At 35.9% G+C, this 18,507-nt stretch overlaps 2 protein-coding genes across 3 annotated transcripts in view; one reads left to right on the top strand and one right to left on the bottom strand.

Annotated features, from left to right (window-relative positions):
* Nucleotides 1–14,137: 14,137 nt before the first annotated feature.
* Nucleotides 14,138–17,120, bottom strand: LOC137390588 (uncharacterized). The gene is made up of 2 exons (XM_068076917.1): nt 17,115–17,120; nt 14,138–14,935 (listed from the first exon to the last, which is right to left on the bottom strand). The coding sequence occupies exons 1-2, from the start codon at nt 17,118–17,120 to the stop codon at nt 14,138–14,140; spliced, it is 804 nt and encodes a 267-aa protein (XP_067933018.1).
* Nucleotides 15,919–18,507, top strand: part of LOC137389773 (ATP-dependent translocase ABCB1-like) — a 54,216-nt gene continuing 51,627 nt past the window's right edge. The window contains exon 1 of one of the 2 annotated variants that reach the window (XM_068075869.1): nt 15,919–16,017. The gene's annotated coding sequence lies outside the window, so the exon portion shown is untranslated. Of the gene's footprint in view, nt 16,027–18,507 lie in introns of both variants that reach the window. The other variant, XM_068075868.1, reaches the window with a different exon arrangement.

Below are 18,507 nucleotides of genomic sequence, written 5' to 3'. Positions count from 1 at the left end.
TGATCATTGTCACTTACCATGCACTTACTTAGGATTATTTACCATGTGATAGATTCTAATGCTAGGCATCCTTATATAAAAGTCACTCACATATCAGCCCTTAATTTATATATTAGTCACCAAACCACTTGCCATTTGTTGAAATTAAGGTTTAGCGAACAACTCCACATTTATGAGCTCATGTAATGTAATCCACAATCAATACCCATACTGCATTAAATACACAAGTCCCTTCACACATACATTGGTGAGTTACATGTAGAGGATTCGTAAGCCTCCTTATATCAGCCTCCTTAAACCAGCCTCCTTAAATCAGCCTCCTTATATCAGCCTCCTTAAATCAGCCTCCTTAAACCAGCCTCCTTATATCAGCCTCCTTAAACCAGCCTCCTTAAACCAGCCTCTTTAAATCAGCCTCCTTATATCAGCCTCCTTAAACCAGCCTCCTTAAACCAGCCTCCTTAAATCAGCCTCCTTAAACCAGCCTCCTTAAATCAGCCTCCTTATATCAGCCTCCTTATATCAGCCTCCTTAAATCAGCCTCCTTAAATCAGCCTCCTTAAACCAGCCTCCTTAAATCAGCCTCCTTAAATCAGCCTCCTTAAATCAGCCTCCTTAAATCAGCCTCCTTAAATCAGCCTCCTTAAATCAGCCTCCTTAAACCAGCCTCCTTAAACCAGCCTCCTTAAATCAGCCTCCTTAAATCAGCCTCCTTCAACCAGCCTCCTTAAATCAGCCTCCTTAAATCAGCCTCCTTAAATCAGCCTCCTTAAACCAGCCTCCTTAAACCAGCCTCCTTAAACCAGCCTCCTTAAACCAGCCTCCTTATATCAGCCTCCTTATATCAGCATCCTTAAATCAGTCCTGCGTTCACATGCTTACACAAAATTATTTAATGAGTATGAATCACAATTGCAGATAAATCAATTCGTTTCTTTGAATTTCAGCCAAGTGCGATTTTCAATATTTGAGTGTGACTGAGCATTGTGTTGAAGTGATTATAATGACTTATCATTGTGCAGAAGGTCTACGGTCACTCAAGCACATCTGATACATTCAGTATGTGGCTAACATTACCTAATAAATGCCATTACTTGAAAGTCAGTTGATGTAGGTGTTAATGTGATATTATACAAAACATTCCATATATAAATTTTAATATTATACATATATACGTATGTATAATATTTTGTGTATCTATATACATAAATCTCAGTGTGTGTGCGCCTGCCGTCTGTCTGTCGCTCATCCTTCTAGTTATAGCAATATATTTACAGCAATAAAAAATCACCTTCATACTGGATTTGAACTTGCACCATTCAAATTGCAAGCTTATCTCACGACCAAACGAGCGGAGCGAATGTTTGAGAGTTTTATGATAAATGCATGTGCACACAACTCACAAAAATTATTCATCAACAACGTCGCAAACCCTTGTACCGAAATCTCATCAACAAATTTAACCATATTTGTGTAGAGTAGTTTAAGTATAATAACAATACAAAACACATAAAAACATATTTAAATATGTTACCAAATCTTTGTAAATTGTTGACAGTATCTTAAAACTTACCTATCTGATCGGATTATACACAAATAGACAGATTAATTTGGCCAAAAATCGTTATTAAAACTTTCTAAGCCTTGCTTTTATCAAAATTAAGATCGTCAAACGAACCACCGAGCGACAGAGAATAGAACCATTAAGTCGTGCGCATTTCACGAAAGAATAACGTGCACATTTCACTAGTCTATAGCATTGTCGAATTGCCGAAGGTTTTTGTAATTAACGTAGAAGTACTGAAATGCAATCGTTTCTTTTTTGCCGATTTCAAAGTAACTGACATTTTGGAAACTTTTGAGTACTTTGGTATTCTAACTGATGTCCAAAGCAGTGAAAGTAAAGGAAATGACGATGACACTTTTATTTAACGATTCTTATGAGATTATTACAATATTCAATTATAAGTTTGGACGACTATTGAAGTGTTATAGTTACACTAACAACATTGATGTTGGGCAATATGTTTCTCTTATCATTTTTTCTAAATAGTTTTGTTAAATAGATTTTCTAAAAATCTATATAAATATCACAACTTCTTGATATTTTCAGCTATGACGTTTTGAAATGTAACCAAAATTGTGCACTGGTTTTCTATTATTACTGTATTACTATATTAATAATATTGTTTATTCTACAGTAATAGTATCAGTGCATTTTACTTCTTATATTGCATTTCTCCTATTGCAGGGGGAGAGATATAAACATATAATCTTTTCCTTTCATTACTGCTGTTTGTTGTATATAATAACACCCACACCCAGTACATTACAACTACCATTGCAGTTATCCTATTGCACTGGAGTGCCATTTGACTGCTAATATTGCATTTCTCAACTATCAGTACTCTTTCTTTTTTTCAATATCACTTTGGTCATGGGTTGTATGACAGGGGAATTTCTAGTATTATTAATTAATACTTTTCATGTTTGTTTTTCTTTAGAAACCTTTTTAAAAACTTTTTACCGTTACTCATTACCTATTTTTTTAACATGCAAACTTCAAATGTGACGTTTCAACTTCAATTTCTTATTATCACCTCCAATTTCAGGTTCTTCTTTTTGGTTATTTCAACCGCTCTAAAGGTATGGTGAGAGCAGATTATTTTAGTTATTTACTACAATTGCCAATAACAATACGCAGTAATCAGCAGACTTGTAATCGGTTTTAACATAAATTCAAATATAAAAGGGTATGACTGCGTAAAGACTGCGTGAAGCTCATGAAACCTTTGTACCACACATTGCTCAAAACATAGCCAGTCTCCAAAACAGTATGTTGCATAATAGTTTTTGGTTGAGTCATATATCGTATACCGTATGTCGTACATTGCACGTTGCATGTCGTACATTGTATATCATACATATACATCTGTATATATATATATATATATATATATATATATATATATATATATATATATATATATATATATATATATGTGTGTGCAACCACTGAGAATAAAGCCCATTGACGCAATGAATTGGCATTTAAATCGTCTCTTTTTGTCAAAGGCAAAAACATGTGTTATTCTTGGAATCAGCAGCGGGAAGAAAATCTCAAACACTTTCCTTGGATTGATATGGTTCTTAGCAGATCATAGTCATTACATTAGAGGAAGAACAACTCGCAACACTTGTTAATTACATGTGCCATATTAACGGAAGCACTTGCTGCATGTAAATATATTAATTATAAAAAGTAATATACACAGTAGGTATATATCGTATATATACACACACATACACAACACACACAAACACACACACGCGCAAGCAAGTGCACACAGGCACGCACACACACGCATGCACACACATGCACATATATATATATATATGTGCATGTGCATTTGAGCACTCTGGTGCCAGCACATTGACTTTCTTAAAGTCTGTGAGGCAACCTAGTTGTTTCATGGCAGGAAGTCAACTCTCATTGGTAATGGGATTTGTGTCCCTTGCCAAAGCTCTGAGCTGCACTGATGAGGCTTCAATAGCCGAAACAGTACTGTCTGTAGCATGAGTATATATATATATATATATTTGAAAAATTATTGCGAAAAATATATATATATATATATATATATATATATATACTCATGCTACAGACAGTACTGTTTCGGCTATTGAAGCCTCATCAGTGCAGCTCAGAGCTTTGGCAAGGGACACAAATCCCATTACCAATGAGAGTTGACTTCCTGCCATGAAACAACTAGGTTGCCTCACAGACTTTAAGAAAGTCAATGTGCTGGCACCAGAGTGCTCAAATGCACATGCACATATATATATATATATGTGCATGTGTGTGCATGCGTGTGTGTGCGTGCCTGTGTGCACTTGCTTGCGCGTGTGTGTGTTTGTGTGTGTTGTGTATGTGTGTGTATATATACGATATATACCTACTGTGTATATTACTTTTTATAATTAATATATTTACATGCAGCAAGTGCTTCCGTTAATATGGCACATGTAATTAACAAGTGTTGCGAGTTGTTCTTCCTCTAATGTAATGACTATGATCTGCTAAGAACCATATCAATCCATAAATATTGCAATCTAATTAGAACGCCCAGGATTCCAGGCAACTGCAGGCATGGTGAGAAGTTGGAAACTAGGATGGAAACTAGAAATTGAAACAAGAAAACTTTTTTGAGAAACAAAAGTACATAAGGTACTTTGGTGATTCCAAGGAAAGTGTTTGAGATTTTCTTCCCGCTGCTGATTCCAAGAATAACACATGTTTTTGCCTTTGACAAAAAGAGACGATTTAAATGCCAATTCATTGCGTCAATGGGCTTTATTCTCAGTGGTTGCACACACCTTCATAATATCTGGTTGATCATTGCTAGTATTCACTCTTCATGTACGCTCATCAATTTTCATTGACAGTTTCAATGGTGTTATCGCTAAACATTTGCATCAGAGCATTTTAATGTAAGCCACAACATCATGATAAAATAGACACCTGTCAGGATCTGTCAGTTGTGTTTAAACTACGTACAAGAGTTATTGTTTGATTCAGGCCAATTGTAGCTCCTGTATCTTTGCTATCAGACAACGGTAGTTCCTGTATCTCTGCTATCAAACAACGGTAGCTCCTGTATCTCTGCTATCAGACTACTGTAGCTCCTGTATCTCTGCTATCAGACAACAGTAGCTTCTGTATCTCTGCTATCAGACAACGGTAGCTCCTGCATCTCTGCTATCAGACTACGGTAGCTCCTGTATCTCTGCTATCAGATTATGGTAGCTCCTGTATCTCTGCTATCAGACTACGGTAGCTCCTGTATCTCTGCTATCAGACTACTGTAGCTCCTATATCTCTGCTATCAGACTACGGTAGCTCTTGTATCTCTGCTATCAGACAACGGTAGCTCTTGTATCTCTGCTATCAGACTACGGTAGCTCCTGTATCTCTGCTATCAGATTACGGTAGCTCTTGTATCTCTGCTATCAGACTACGGTAGCTCTTGTATCTCTGCTATCAGACTATGGTAGCTCTTGTATCTCTGCTATCAGACAACTGTAGCTCATGTATCTCTGCTATCAGACTATGGTAGCTCTTGTATCTCTGCTATCAGACAACGGTAGCTCCTGTATCTCTGCTATCAGACTACGGTAGCTCCTATATCTCTGCTATCAGACTACGGTAGCTCCTATATCTCTGCTATCAGACTACGGGTAGCTCCTGTATCACTGCTATCAGACTACGTATTGTCTCAATACATGTTTGGGAAGGTTTTAAAACCTTTTGGTCAGTTTTTGCATATAAGCACAGATATCTATTTTTTGTAGCCCAGTTGTTTCAACTGGGCCAACAGCCCTTTCTTTTTCTTAGGACTTGTCTTGTATCTGTTTAGTTGAGTTACTTCAAGTTTGGTGACTTTTAGCTCTATACTTGTGTTGTCTTCTACTAGTGCCTCTGCTGCAGTTTTATTATTTTAATAAGGAGAGTTGAGCATGCAGTAGCCAAAATAAGATATAGGAAATCTCCATCTGCTTAAGAATGCCGGCATTTTGAAAATGCCATCAAAATTTTCCTCTTCTGATCGGAAGCGTCATTCTAAATAATTACATAAACACCTTGACCTTGAAACCCATCGTCAAACAAAACAAATTGTAGTATTTTAAAGTGTCAAGGTAGTTGAACCATGCCAGAAAAAATATACATAATCAATGGTAATTATTGTTTGAAAGCAATGAAGTTTTTGCAATGAAGTTTATAGTGACTGCTGTGAATATAGCCTCCAACTTTTGACATGCTATGAGGGAAATCGGATGGCATTTCAATAGGAACATGCCAGCTGCTCAAGTGCAAAATACATTCAAGGACAACATTGCTAATTGCTCCAAGCTCAATGGCTGAATAAATTGTCTACCTTCATTGACATGCTGATCATTTTGAATGATATTTTAGCCAAGCTATCATTTTTCATTTCCTTTGACGAGTAGGAATTTGTTTAAGTTTGTGCGCAAACGGAGGACTTATTTGATTGAATGAATGATTCGTGTGAAAAAAGTTTTGATGACCTGGTTAAGCTTATTCTTGTCAAAGAAATTCACATTATGGTTAGCTATGCTTTCCCTATTAGCACTACTGTGACACGTTTACTAAGATGTGCTACATTGCCAAAGATACTTTCTAGCGTGGGTTGACATTTTGGTGTGCGTAATGTTTGACTTATTTAAGTTTAAAATCGCATTTTCAAAGGTTGACTTGCAACAAAATTCACATTACAGTTATTTGGTATCAAAATGTTCACCATGTCTTACTCTGCTGTTTTGTAGGTGTCAAATATGTGGAAATGTGATTACAAGCTCTTAAAAGCGAAAAGCCGCCGTAGATTGGAATCTGTTTATTTTTCTGACGTAGTCATGACAGTTTGGTTATCAAAAGATTCACCATGTCTTACTCTGCTGTTTTGTAGGTGAACAATATGTAAAAATAAGATTACAAGCTCTTAAAAGCTCAAAAACAAGCAGTTAATCGCAGCCATCACGAAAATGCTGTAGTTTGGAATCCCTCTCCAAAACGGCTCAAATTGGACGTAGTTGAACACGATGGCTTCTGTTTACACTTTCATGCAACTCATTCATCGCAATATTTTTACAAATATACTTCAAGCATTCAATAAAACCATGTCTATTGTCCTTACGCCTATATTTCATCATCATTGTAATGCCATCACTTTGAGCACTGATATTTCAAAACCTACCGTAAAAATTAGTTTAATTTTTTAACCTTAGCTCGAAGGAGTGCATATCATCCTCTGATAAATACGAGGAGCCTGTTGGTCACCTGTGATAGTCGAAAAATTCTGCAGAAACTGTTCAAGCCATTTGGTAGGAAGTATGGGTCACATGATCAGATTACAACTAGATAATTATACTGAGATGAAACGAAACTGTAATGTAGCGAGCATCTATATTTGATAATAGCTTTCCGGTAGAACCCGAAGTATTTCACATAAACTAGTGCTACGAGAAATTTTATATTGAGCCTTTTATTGGCCGTTTCATTCACGTGATAACATCATGTGTCAAAACAATAACCACGTCGAGTTGAGTATGTCATCGGAATAAATGGATTCCAACCTAGGGTGTTTTTTGTGATGACTGCGATTAACTGTTCTTTTTGGAGTTTTTAAGAACTTGTAATCACATTTCCACATATTATGCACCTACAACACAACAAAGGAAGATATAGTGAACCTTTTGATACCAAATAACTGTAATGTGAACTTTGTTGCAAGTCAACCTTTAAGAATCTTTCCTAACTTTTAATATATCCCTAAAATTCGGTGAAATTATGATGTCAGTCTCACAGAAAAGCTCTATATGAGAAAAATCCTGATCTGTCATACAGCTAGGAGAAATATTAGCAGTAAAAGATAAATTATGATTATCTTTTCACGAATCAAGCTTAAAAATATAAGTGATATAAAAAGTAAACAAATAAAGAAATTGCAGCGAAATAATAATGAAAAAAAGAATAACAAACAAAATGTCTGCAATAGAAAGGAAAGCATTTCAAAAACATGTTTAAAAATCTTTACAAAAGTATTTTAAAACAAAATATAGGACACCTTAGTAGTAATACATTGCTGTTGTCATCATACTTAGTAGTAATACAATGCTGTTGTCATCATACTTAGTAGCAACACAATGCTGTTTTCATCATACTTAGTAGTAATACAATGCTGTTGTCATCATACTTAATAGTAATACAATGCTGTTGTCATCATACTTAGTAGTAATACAATGCTGTTGTCATCATACTTAGTAGTAATACAATGCTGTTGTCATCATACTTAGTAGTAATACAATGCTGTTGTCATCATACTTAGTAGTAATACAATGCTGTTGTCATCATACTTAATAGTAATACAATGCTGTTGTCATCATACTTAGTAGTAATACAATGTTGTTGCCATCACACTTAGTAGTAATACAATGCTGTTGTCATCACATTTAGTCGTAATAAAATTTTGCCAACTCTGTTACATGGCGCAGAGACCTGGATGGTTTATCAAACTCAAGAAAATAAACTATATTCTGTGACGATGATACACTTGAAGGACACTATCAACATCACGTGGCAGGACAAGAATACAAACATAGAAATCTTAAAACCGCAGGCCGATCATCATTGACAGAAATCATTGTTGAAAATCAGTCTGAAAGGGTTTGACCGTGTACACAGAATGGAACAAGACCGGTCAGCCCCTCAACTATTATAGTCACAGCTATATGATGGTAAGCAAAATCAAAGAAAAATTAGACTCCGCTATAAAGATGCAGATCGATACAAACTCATAGTAGACTGCTTGTAATCGAGCTGATTGGAGATCTGCTACCATATGTAAGTCTCAACTATAGACAGTCTTAGTCACCTTGACTGACTGCGAGAGAGAGGAAGAGAGGAAAAGAAGGAGAGAAGGAGAGAGGAAGAGAGGGAGAGAAAGAGAGAGAGAGGGAGAGAGGGAGAGAGAGGGAGAGAGGGAGAGAGGGAGAGATAAGGAGAGAGAGAGAGAGAGTGAAAGAGGGAGAGAAAGAGAGAGAGAGGGAGGGAGAGAGGAAAAGAGGAAGAAAGGGAGACAAGGAGAAAGGGACAGAGGGAGGGAGAAAGAGAGAAAGAGAGAGAAGGAGAGAGGAGGAGAGGGAGAGAAGAAGAGAGGGAGAGAGAGGGAGAGAAATAGAGAGAGAGAGAGAGAGAGAGAGAGGGAAAGAAAGAGAGAGAGAGAACTATCTTTAAAATCTCATAAGACAGCTACTACCTTTCATATTCAATAAAACTCTAATGTGTATTAATAGTGTTACTAGTTATAGCAGAACCAATAGCCATAATAACATACATTTTAGTACTCAACACAACATGGTAGAACATGTAAGGCAGCTTTTAAAGCAATTTAAATTAGCAATCATAGCATCAGCTATGAACTCGTAGTCGAAAGAACTTCAATAGGTTGATAGTTTTAAGAAAACTATAGTTGACATCTATTTGTGATGATGTGTGCATGCAGCATGGTGGGTAAGCAGACGAGTGACTGAGATTGATCCCAGTGTGTTATAACTCTTTTGTTTTTTTTTGAAGTCTACAAGTAATATAGTTCTACCAATGTATGTATATACTTGGATAATTAAACAGTTCAGATGGTGTAAAATCTTTAATGATAATAGCACTCAATTGATATATAACATAGAGTAGTGTATTTGATAAGCTAATCTGTCCGTCTGCAGAGCTTGCAATGACTTGATCAATTACATCAACTCTGGCTGAAGAAAGTTTAACGTCTTCTCAAAGAACTTCATGCTTATATAGCATTTCCTTGAACTCTACTGTCATCAGTGCCAATTCCTAAGATAAGCCCATTTTCAATCATGTCTGAATTATTCATGTAAAGTCTCTCCGCTGATTGTTTTTAGCTGATCTGATTATTACACCACTTTTTACCTTTGTTTCGCCATTAACACAATTTTATACACAATCACACACTTTTAATCTAAATCCTATTTACATTAATCTGTTGCTGCAAGTCATGTATAGCGCTCAGTGAATAACAGCGATCACTTGTTATGTACTCTTTATTTGATAGAGCTAGCAAAGCATTGTTCAGTTAGCTGCATGGCATTACTTTAACTTTCAACATCAGAGCTTGTATGTAGTCAATTTTAATAGTATTCACTATTATCATGATGAGCAAGATCAGGCTTTCTGTAATAATAGAAAATTTCATTTGAGTAACTTTTTTTCCTGTGGTTTAGGTGTTCAAAACAAGCTTATTACTGTTTGCCCATCAAACATTTTATCATACTTTATAATAATAAAAATATGACTTATTTTATCATTTCTTAATCAAAAGTTTTTTTAAAAGAAAACTTCTTCATCATTCCTGTTAGAGCAAAATTATCTACAGAGACTACATGTATGAGTGATTTGGTTCTCTAAGCCAACTGGCTAGCATTATCATTTAATTGCTTGTTCACAGATCAATGATTGTCCATGTTAATATCGCGAGCACAATCTGTTTACACTTTTATATTATCCCTCGCTTTTACCTGCTAACAATGTTAGTCAAAGTAGTACAAGGTCTATCAGAGACCTTGAACTCTGAACATAACAAGCAAGACTGAACTACATGAAGCTGCCATGTGACTCGCTGTCAGTTCACCAAATTATTTGTGAGATTGTTAGTTGACTGCTACCATATTTGTTGCTGTGACAATCCAACAACAGCTGGTATATATTTAAAGTTAAACACAAGGAAAAGTAAGCGGAGAATGATTTTACTTCGTTAATGTCATCAATTGTATGCTATCTGCCAATTCCATCTTATAACCTTTCACAATATCTTCAAGAACTAGTGTAATGTCACAAAGGAATTGATATGTTGGGGACATATTCATATATGTTGGGGACATATTCATATATGTTGGGGACATATTCATATATGTTGGGGACATATTCATATATGTTGGGAACATATTCATATATGTTGGGGACATATTCATATATGTTGGGGACATATTCATATATGTTGGGGACATATTCATACTGCAACCAGATCTCTTTTGCATTCTCCCAGTCATCCAACAGTCTCAAATTTATATTTGCTAGTGTTTATATATTATGAGCTAGTATTTGTAAAGCATGATATAGAATAAATCCAAGATTAACATTGCTTAATTTTTTTAATCGTTAGTCCACTACAGTAATATCTGACTGTTTCATAACACTCAAATGTTATTTTTGAGCAAGATAACTAAAAAGATCAATTGATTTCAATCTAACTAATGCAAATATCTTTTTCAACAATAACTATCAACTTTTTGTGTGACTGTGACTTTGTTCATTGATCAGTAAAACTTTATGCGCTGTAGTTTTTGCATACAAATTTAACAGTTGTTCTTGTTTTTCCTACTTCAAAAAACAATGACTGTCCTAGTTAATAGACTGCTCTCTAGTAAGTGTAAGTGCTCTCTAGTAAGTAAGCATCTCTAGTAAGTGAAGATCTGGATTCACAAAGCCATCATGACTACTAATTTATGAGTGTAACATTTCATCAGACAAGGCTGGAGGTTCATAAGTAGCTCACATAAAGAATCAAAAAGATCCATTGTTGATCATAATTCTTTTGAAGGCTGATTTCACTTTCACAACTGCAACATCAAGCGTATTCAAAACACGGTTTGAATTGACTGTTGTCATTGGAATCAATTTAAAAGCCGTGTGCACTATATTGCCCCAATTACAGATTTTCAATAGCTCTAACCAAGCAGCTGATGGTATTGCTGATTTTAAAGAGTGAAGCAGCTCATGATGAAACGCTGAAATTTTTTATCGCATCCTAATGTGAGTTATATCCATCTGCAAAAGGAACTCTGTACCCGTCACGGTGTTATAGCCACTTCGATAAGAAGCATTCAGAAATTATTTTTATCAACGTCTGAAGCAAATACCAGTTTTTATTTGTTAAACTTGATTTGCTCTTTGCAAGAAACAAGTAGTTGGCATGATCAGTAGTCGGCATGATCAGCAGTTGACATAATCAGTAGTTGACATAATCAGTAGTTGACATAATCAGTAGTTGACATAATCAGTAGTTGACATAATCAGTAGTTCGCATGATCAGTAGTTAGCATAATCAGTAGTTGACATAATCAGTAGTTGACATGATCAGTAGTTGACATAATCAGTAGTTGGCATGATCAGTAGTTGACATAATCAGTAGTTGACATAATCAGTAGTTGACATAATCAGTAGTTGACATGATCAGTAGTTGACATAATCAGTAGTTGGCATGATCAGTAGTTGACATAATCAGTAGTTGACATAATCAGTAGTTGACATAATCAGTAGTTGGCATGATCAGTAGTTGACATAATCAGTAGTTGACATAATCAGTAGTTGACATAATCAGTAGTTGACATGATCAGTAGTTGATACAATCAGTAGTTGACACAATCAGTAGTTGACATAATCAGTAGTTGACATAATCAGTAGTTAACATGATCAATAGTTGACATAATCAGTAGTTGACGTGATCAGTAGTTGACATAATCAGTAGTTGACAAAATCAGTAGTTGACACAATCAGTAGTTGACACAATCAGTAGTTGGCATGATCAGTAGTTGGCATGATCAGTAGTTGGCATAATCAGCAGTTGATGTAAAAAAAGAAAAAAAATTCAATAAAACTGTGTGGGTTATCGCAGCAACATTTAATAAATTTTTTTATGTAAAAGTAGAAACCTACAACATACATGTTCCTTCAACACAAGTACACATGCATATAGCATGCATGTACAAACAATGTATACATGCTTATGACATACATGTACATACAACTACAGGTACATACAGCATACATGTACATGCAACAAACACATACTTACAGCATATATGTACATGCAACATACGGATACATGCATCAAATCATTACATCATTACAAATAACTTACAGATACATGCAGAATATATGTACATACAACAAACACATATTTACAGCATATATCTACATACAATGTACACATACATACAAAATATATTTGCATGCAACATGCACTTACATACAGCATGTACATGTATTTATATACAACAAACACATCACACAGCATGTATGTACATACAACATACAGATACATACAACGTGTATTTACATATAACATACAGACACATACAGCATATCTATACATACACAATATGCATACATACAGCACATATGTACATAAAACATACACATACATACAGCATACATGTACATAATACATGCATACACGTACATGGCACTAAAATTGCTTCGATGAATACCAGGTCAAAATTTTGTTAATGCTTTGAAATTTGAGCTGTTGAAAAAAAGGCTATCTCGGTAATTACGTGTAGATTGGTTCAGTTGAACCCAAATTATGTTTACTCCTTTTAATTACACCACACAAGCAGCTAGCTCTCTCTCTTTCTCCCTCTCCCTCTCCCTCTCCCTCTCCCTCTCCCTCTCCCTCTCCCTCTCCCTCTCCCTCTCCCTCTCCCTCTCCCTCTCCCTCTCCCTCTCCCCCTCCCCCTCCCCCTCCCCCTCTCCCTCTCCCTCTCCTTCTCTCTCTCCCTCTCCCTCTTCCTCTCCCTCTCCCTCTCACTCTCACTCTCCCTTTCCCTCTCCCTCTCACTCTCACTCTCCCTTTCCCTCTCCCTCTCACTCTCCTTCTCTCTCACTCTCTCTCTTTTAAACAAACATAAATCTATAGCTTCCATTATGACCAACATAGTAAGGCTTGGTTTCTGTGCCTTCGATAAAGTGTGTATATGATATTAAAATATTGAGATTGCCAACGTGTTATGATACTGATAATAGCAACTATACTAACACTCACAGAAATAGTAAAAATGTCAAAGGTATTCTCAGAAAAGCCAGTAAAGAGCTCGTCTAATACCAACTAAACCGGAACCTCCAAAGTGACAGACGACAACCACATATTTGGAAGAAGTTGTTAAATAGGTATATAGAAAAACAATAGTTGGAAACTCGAGTAAAAAATTCTGTTCTCTACTAATAGAAATAAAGAAAACAATGAATAGCACTATCATTTAGAATACATAACATCCTCCCTAAAATATTTTTATATTCCAATTTTGGCATATAGAAATTTTAGATAAGCCAGTGGCAAACAAACAACATTTTAGCAACATTTTTAGCACTACACTATCCAATCAAATCCAATATAGGCAGTATATTAGGCAGTATAATGCAAATGCAAATGCAAATGCAAATGCAGTATATTAGGCTTTGTGGAGCTGGTTAGTTGCTGTGAGAGCAGTCACCAGACCTGAGGAACACTCAGTAAATTTAAGCTATTTATAAATTCTATACATGGTCTTCTCTACTATATACAGTAGAAGACTTAATAGGAAAATTATCTCTCCAATTCTACTTGGAGCTGTAAAATCAGTTGTGTATACTTTGTCCAATTCTACTTCATGCTGTACCACCATTTGTGTATACTTTACAACATTTGTTAGCACCAGCTATTATTATTTGATTGAACTAAAACCTGTCCTACATACATTACATATGCTGCGATATAATAGCTTACACACGTAATTTTAGTATTTTAGCTAGTATAACTGGTATAGCTGGTATAGCAGGTATAGCAGGTATAGCTGGTATAGCAGGTATAGCAGGTATAGCTGGTATAGCTGGTACAGCTGGTATAGATGGTATAGATGGTATAGCTAGTATAGCTGGTATAGCAGGTATAGCTGGTACAGCTGGTATAGCTGGTATAGCTGGTATAGCAGGTATAGCTGGTACAGCTGGTATAGCAGGTATAGCTGGTATAGATGGTATAGCTGGTATAGCTTGTATAGCAGGTATAGCTGGTATAGCTGGTATAGATGGTATAGCTGGTATAGCTGGTATAGCTGGTATATCAGGTATAGCTGGTATAGCAGGTATAGCTGGTATAGCTGGTATAGCTGGTATAGCTTGTATAGCAGGTATAGCTGGTATAGCTGGTATAGATGGTATAGCTGGTATAGCTGGTATAGCTGGTATAGATGGTATAGCTAGTATAGCTGGTATAGCAGGTATAGCTGGTACAGCTGGTATAGCTGGTATAGCTGGTATAGCTGGTATAGCAGGTATAGCTGGTACAGCTGGTATAGCAGGTATAGCTGGTATAGATGGTATAGCTGGTATAGCTTGTATAGCAGGTATAGCTGGTATAGCTGGTATAGCTGGTATAGCTGGTATAGCTGGTATAGCTGGTATAGCTGGTATATCAGGTATAGCTGGTATAGCAGGTATAGCTGGTATAGCAGGTATAGCTGGTATAGCAGGTATAGCTGGTATAGCAGGTATAGCTGGTATAGCTGGATAGCTGGATAGCTGGTATAGTTAAGCCTAGAGTTGACTGTATGGACTTTAACTTTGAAAATTACTTATAGTTTCATATAGTTAACCCATATAGCTGACTTATATAGTTTAACCATATAGCTGACTCATATAGTCAACCCATATAGCTGACACATATAGTCAACCCATATAGCTGACTCATATAGTCAACCCATATAGCTGACTCATATAGTCAACCCATATAGCTGACTCATATAGTCAACCCATATAGCTGACTCATATAGTCAACCCATATAGCTGACTCATATAGTCAACCCATATAGCGAACTCATATAGTCAACCCATATAGCTGACTCATATAGTCAACCTATATAGCTGACTCATATAGTCAACCCATATAGCTGACTCATATAGTCAACCCATATAGCTGACTCATATAATAGTCAACCCATATAGCGAACTCATATAGTCAACCCATATAGCTGACTCATATAGTCAACCTATATAGCTGACTCATATAGTCAACCCATATAGCTGACTCATATAGTCAACCCATATAGCGAACTCATATAGTCAACCCATATAGCTGACTCATATAGTCAACCTATATAGCTGACTCATATAGTCAACCCATATAGCGAACTCATATAGTCAACCCATATAGCTGACTCATATAGTCAACCTATATAGCTGACTCATATAGTCAACCCATATAGCTGACTCATATAGTCAACCTATATAGCTGACTCATATAGTCAACCCATACAGCTGACTCGTATAGTCAATTAATAATGGTCTTGCGCTTCAGAAGGATCACAACAATGAGTTCATCCAATCTTGCTTTTCCCCAAAAGGTTTATGTAAAACATTTTTTAAAACTTACTTAAAATAGGTCTATCAAATCGCACATTGAGTGATGAGCACTAGCAAAATAGCCAATGGGATAGAACGTGTGCAGTCTAGTGTGAAATTAATTTCGTGAAATAACAACGGCAAGTTTCAGAAAGTATTTCTATAGGGAGGAGCATTGCTGAGGTGCTGAGGTTAGACGAAACATCATTGTTTATGATGAATGTGTGAAAGAAGAGATAACACATACGAGAACAGCTTCAAAAGTGTGTGAGGTAAAGTGGAAACCGTTTTAAAATTAATAAATGGTTTTGTTACTGTTAGCCATGCAGAAGCTAATGGCCGGCAGATTACCAGAGTACTGCTGAGAGCAGTAATACCTGTTTATAAAGCACCCCTTGACTATGATGTGTTTGTGTCGTAGAACGACTAAACATTGAAAACAGGGCTCGCCTGAAGTACTATCAATGCTTGTGTGGGCGAGTGTACAATTTATCTACACAGATTTTTTAAAGGTTTGATTATGTAGTGTGTCATCAACAAATCTAGCTAATTCTACAGTATCTAATGTACTTCATAAGCAATGCAAAGAGTTTCAAAAGATTGTCACGGAAATGCTTTGTGACTATATCTCCTCAAAATATAGCGTGCCTTTTAGGTTTTAAGAGAGGCTTAATGGTACATCCAACAGGTCAATAATGTGTCTGAAATGCTGCCAAGAATGACTGTACGCTGTCACCATCATGAGTAATATCATGTAATCGCTACAAGTACCACACTGTTATTATATGCTTTCATTTTAGTTTTTTGTCAGCTTTTATGTTACAGCATCCGTCCAGCAAAAAACCAAACACTTGTATGTGAATGTGTAGTGATGTATTACTAGTACATTGTGTAGTGATGTGTTACTAGTACATTGTGTAGTAATGTGTTACTAGTACATTGTGTAGTAATGTGTCACTAGTACATTGTGTAGTGATGTGTTACTAGTACATTGTGTAGTAATGTGTTACTAGTACATTGTGTAGGAATGTGTTACTAGTACATTGTGTAGTGATGTGTCACTAGTACATTGTGTAATGATGTGTTACTACTACATTGTGTAGTGATGTGTTACTAGTACTATCTGTGTTATCAGTATAAAAGAAATGAATATGAATCTTCTAGTTCTTTATTTCTCAGTGAATGCTTAAAGTTTTGGCTTCAAGTGCTATCTATAAACTTATGCAAATTATAAAACTGAAGAACATGGAAAAAACGTGACAATAGAAGTTCTATTCTATGAATAAGTGGTCGAAGTTGGACAGGTAAAAGTTTGAATGAAAGATTGATCACGACTGCTAAACATAAATTAGCATCAAACCATCATGTTGGAAGGTCTAATTTACTAAGAGCTATAGTGTAGACTTTGCTGTGACAGGAAACTTGCCTACCAGCAACAATATTTGCAACATACATTGAAGCTATACAGTCAGCATGATGAGATGCCAGAAGGGCAACAGCAACAAAACAACATTTTCATAGGCTTTAACTGCTCTTCCACCAGAATTATACTATGCTGGTAATCATGCCAGACTTTACCAAAGGTGTGCTGAATATTTTGCATATTTCTTCTCAATGACCAAATGAAATATATTAAGCAGGATAAAATGCTTAGATTAAAATGCCTCGATGTCAAACAACTCATACTACTTCTCATAATCAGATGCTGGTTATCCCATGACCTACCGCAGCCAATTCATGGTGGCTGTAATAGCATTTATACGAGCGGGTTATTTCTTGCTAGTCCCTTTACAGCTTAGACAAACTGAGAGTTAGTATTTTTATTTAAAACAACTTTTAGCGCAATGAAAAGAAATAGCCATAAAGATGGTATCAGCTGTAGTAGGAATCATTGTATCTGAATTGCAACTGCACACAAGCAGCATAAGAATATGACTGTTCAAACAGAACTCTACTTTGTTTATAACACCCACTTTACTATTCTACTACTATTACTACTGTTACTACTACTACTGCTACTGCTATTGCTACTGCTACTGCTACTACTACTACAACAACAACTACTACAACTACTAATACTACTACTACTACTACAACTACTACTGCTGCAACTACTACTGATACTACTACTATTACTACTACTATTACTACTACTACTATTACTACTACTACTACTACTACTACTATTACTACTACTACTATTACTACTACTACTACTACTACTACTATTACTATTACTACTACTACTATTACTACTACTACTATTACTACTACTACTACTACTACTACTACTACTACTACTACGGCTGCTAATACTATTATTAATTCTACTGCTACTAGCTACTGCTACTACTGCTACTACTACTTATCCTTCTGACTTATAATTAGTAAACTTGTTCAGTAGGAATAGCATTGACTAGTAAACTAAAAACCCAGTCAGATAATTCCTAATAAGAGGACTCCTAGAGTAAAACTTTGGCCAAAAGCTCTTCTGACTTTAAACTGTCAAAATTAGTAAGTAGTTGGCATTTTATTACACAAGTTATAGGATAGGTAAGGTGATGGTTGACATACTGTTACACAAGTTATAGGGTAGGTAAAGTGGTGTTGACATACTGTTACACAAGTTATAGGATAGGTAAGGTGGTGTTGACATGCTGTTATACAAGTGACAGGATAGGTAAGGTGATGGTTGACATACTGTTACACAAGTTATAGGGTAGGTAAGGTGGTGTTGACATACTGTTACACAA

Source organism: Watersipora subatra, chromosome 3, assembly GCF_963576615.1.
Source record: "Watersipora subatra chromosome 3, tzWatSuba1.1, whole genome shotgun sequence".
Lineage (NCBI taxonomy): Eukaryota > Metazoa > Bryozoa > Gymnolaemata > Cheilostomatida > Watersiporidae > Watersipora > Watersipora subatra.
Note: the sequence above shows the minus strand (reverse complement) of the source record. Positions and strands in the feature narration are given on the sequence as shown.